This window comes from Ruditapes philippinarum, unplaced genomic scaffold (genome assembly GCF_026571515.1).
Source record: "Ruditapes philippinarum isolate M1 unplaced genomic scaffold, ASM2657151v2 ctg8508_1_1_1_1, whole genome shotgun sequence".
NCBI lineage: Eukaryota > Metazoa > Mollusca > Bivalvia > Venerida > Veneridae > Ruditapes > Ruditapes philippinarum.
The window spans coordinates 1-3,653 of NW_026864072.1; the positions used below are offsets into that span (position 1 = coordinate 1).

Below are 3,653 nucleotides of genomic sequence, written 5' to 3' on the forward strand. Positions count from 1 at the left end.
CTTTCAATGAATTGTTTTGCAAAAAATATTCTTTCTCTATGTAGGTTTGCTCTTGGCCTGGTATTCTATGGTATAAGTTTCGGTATCCAAGCATTAGCAGGAAATATCTACCTAAATTTGTTCTTGTTCAGTGTCGTCAGCATACCTGCAAAAATAATCACGGTCTATTTGACGAATAGGTAAGATCTATTGTCGTAAATATGCCACACATAGGTGGCTTTATTTCAAATCATCAAAGCGGTATGTACATGTATCCAGATCATCAGGGCCAGGCTCTGGTTATTATAACAGTCTCGAAGTAAATAGTGAAAAGGCGTAAGTATTTCTACTTTTTTTTTCTTTAAATCATGTCAATTTCAATCTTTGTAAAAGATACACGTAGACAATATTTACGCTATTTTTAAAGATTTAAAGTCTTTTATTATCACCAGAGCCTGGCATTGCCATCATGTCTTGATGATAATGATACATACTGTGATATAAATAAATAACTCGTATAGATTCTACTGTATTTATCGTTTTCCAAAATATTTATATACACATCGATTGAAAGGCATTATAGCATAACATTCATTAAAGCTTCGTCAGTTGTAATTTGACAAATGAATACTTCATTTCAAACCATTACACATTGCATCCAGTTTTACAACATTTAATTAATATGAAGAGGAATCAGATTGCTTTTTTTTCTCTTTTTCTCTATTTACTTAGTGTAGATACTCTAAACCCGAAATTAACAATAGAAAAAAAACAAATGAACATTATTAGAATTTTGTCACCATTCCAATTCAAACGTTGTTTTTTCAAAATATCCTGTATGAAAAGTATTGTATTGTGGATATATATGACATTTTAGATTAGGGCGAAGGATTGCAGCTATGATTTGCTTTTTGGGTGTCGCAGTTGGTGGGCTTGTGGCCGGGATAGCTCAAGCTGTTGGTAAATATACTTCAAATATGTATTTCATTCGGGGGGTGGGGGTTAATGAAATTAATGTTTTGTTGTTTGTTTGTTTGTTTGTTTTTGTTTGTTTTCTTTTTTACGTTACAACACTATGTTAACACAAGTCTTCCCTTTTTTACCTTGTATGCATAATTGATATTGCCAAATTTTACGTTCGATACGATTTTAAAAGTTGGTCAGGTGTTGTGCCTTCTTATCAATTTTTCCTTTTATAACTTAAGCCGTGTTTGACAGTAAAACATATATCATACAATTTTTGTGTCAGATAGACATAAAATATGATAGATAAGGCAATTTTTTACGTATATCCATTATCAGATACTCCACATCGTGACCTGCTTACAAATATGTTTGCTATCATAGCAAGTATGACCATCAACATGGCTTGGGGACCAATACAGACAATGACAATAGAAGTTTACCCTACTGTTATAAGGTATGATGGTTTTCCTGTCCATCCTTCAAAAAAGTATATCAAGTATTCAAAATGATACTTCCTTGATAAATACCTAAATAATAAACATGACTCAATCAAACTACGTCAAAATTTTAAAAAAGAATTCCTTGTTTCCTTTCCTATCGAAGAATCGTTTTTATTAACATTCATAAAGAAATCGTTCAAAATATAACGTTTTGCTGTTGTTACAAGTAGCTGACGTTTTATTTTAAAACATGTCTTATATAAAATCATCTATTGCTTCAGGGATGACTGGAAAATATTAATTACATAATGAAGCATATTTCGGTGTTATGTGATTTGTCATTAAATGCACTTGCAATTGTTTCAGAAATATCGGTTTCGGATCTTTAAGTGTCATTGCCCGCTTTGGTGCAATTCTAGGACCACAGTTTGTTTACTTGGTAAGAACATCAAACAAACGTTATTTCCTCTCTCACTTCGTTATTTCCTCTTCTGATAATATTGTTACAACAACAGGATATTGGCATTTTAAGTTACATTTTGTTGATCACGTCAACCCGTCGTTTTTGCCGTAAATAATGTAAAATCCCAAGCTCTCTTTCACCAAAATGAAATATCACTCATTGAAAACATTGTTTTGTTTTGCTATACTGGTTAGAGAGATAACTCCGACACAAAGATAACCCTGACACTTGGTTTAATTTTTTTATTTATCGTCAAAAAACAAGCACATGGTCACCTAGTAATACAGGAGAAGAATAGACTGTGATGAGATTTTTTTAATTTGCTAATCTTTTAAATGTGTTTGTGTTGACCACAATTTTTGTCACAACAACAGCCACAAAACGTTCTTTTTACTTAACTTCCAGACAGGAGTTAGAATTGTCTTTAACACATGGTTCTGACTTGGGAAAATTTCTTTAAAAATTGTTAAATTGTTAATAAGGCTTAGATAAAGCATATATAATGTAAAAATAAATGATTGTTTCTAAAAATTAAGTTAGCTTTTATGTTAAAATTAAAGTGTCGACTCCACTGTCGACTTTATCTAATGTCCAGGGTTAAAAAGGCCACGTTTCGGTTACCTTATTCAGGACCTTAAGTAAGTACCGGTTTACATTTCAAAAAAGGAATTGGCATATAATTATAAATGTTTAAACCAATTTTTTTTTAGGTGGGTAAAAATGTATAATATTCACAAAAATGAAAAAAAAAGATATTTAAAGAAAATAGTGATTTAGTGTTAACTTTAGAGTTAACTCTCCAACCAGTATCTAGAAAAAGAAAAAAGAAAAAGTTTGTATAATTTAGTACAAATTTGTATTGTATAAAGTATATTTACACTTCTAATGCTCATATGTATTTCGTTGATGCAAAGAATTCTTTAACCTAAATATTTCATAAATATTTTCAACGATTCAAGCGTTAATAGTTCGAGACTTCCAAGGTGACCTTCTGTTTAATCTTTAAGGCGCGGACAGATATCTCTATAGGTTTTTTGACTTCATCTACACAGCAATATGACGGCATGTTTATTCAATTTCAGTAAATATAATATCCCATTTCTTTTCTAACAAACTTTATTTTCAACATAACATCTTTCTAATCTATCTCCAATGTAATTTTTCTGAATATATCACTGTTGGTTTATCTGTTTTCATGAAGAACATGTATGTGCCAGGATTGTTGTTCTTCGTTTGTGGTGGAATAGCGGTATTGTGTCTTGTCTCACAACAGTTTTTACCGGAAACGCGAGATTCAAATTTAAACGACAAACTACACAAACAGGAAGTGGACGTAATGCCCCTCGGAGAGAAAGATACTGATATTAAATGACTTTCAACTTTGGTGTGTAAAAATATGTATATATAAGCATTCTCTTACTTAAATTAAGACACTATATATTTAAATGGCTGTATAAAGCAAACCAAAATATCTATCACTATATATATAGACACTATGGTTTGCTTTACAGCCATTTGAATAAAGTGTCTTAATTAAAATAAGTGAATGTTTAAAGGAGAATATTTCTATAAGACTCGTCTTTCGTTTTCATCCTATTGCATTATGTAAAATATTTTATTTGTTGAATATTTGTGTGTACATTACATATATACGTTTGAAAACAAGAGAGTGTGTTTTTTTTTTCTTTAGCAGCAAGTGAATTTTACTATAATAATAATAATAATAATAATATTATTATTATTTAATAATAATAATAATAATTATAGTAATCATAATGATAGTAATTAATAACTTTATTTACAGA

General features: G+C 30.1%; 1 protein-coding gene across 1 annotated transcript; it reads left to right on the plus strand.

The window, feature by feature from the left end:
• Positions 1-44: 44 nt before the first annotated feature.
• On the plus strand, positions 45-3,273 carry LOC132724336 (solute carrier family 22 member 21-like; the record flags this gene model as incomplete). The annotated part of the gene is made up of 5 exons (XM_060709175.1): positions 45-179; positions 857-939; positions 1,282-1,399; positions 1,752-1,824; positions 3,050-3,273. Coding segments are annotated over 5 exons (580 nt in total), but the record flags the coding sequence as incomplete, so codon positions are not given.
• Positions 3,274-3,653: the final 380 nt, after the last annotated feature.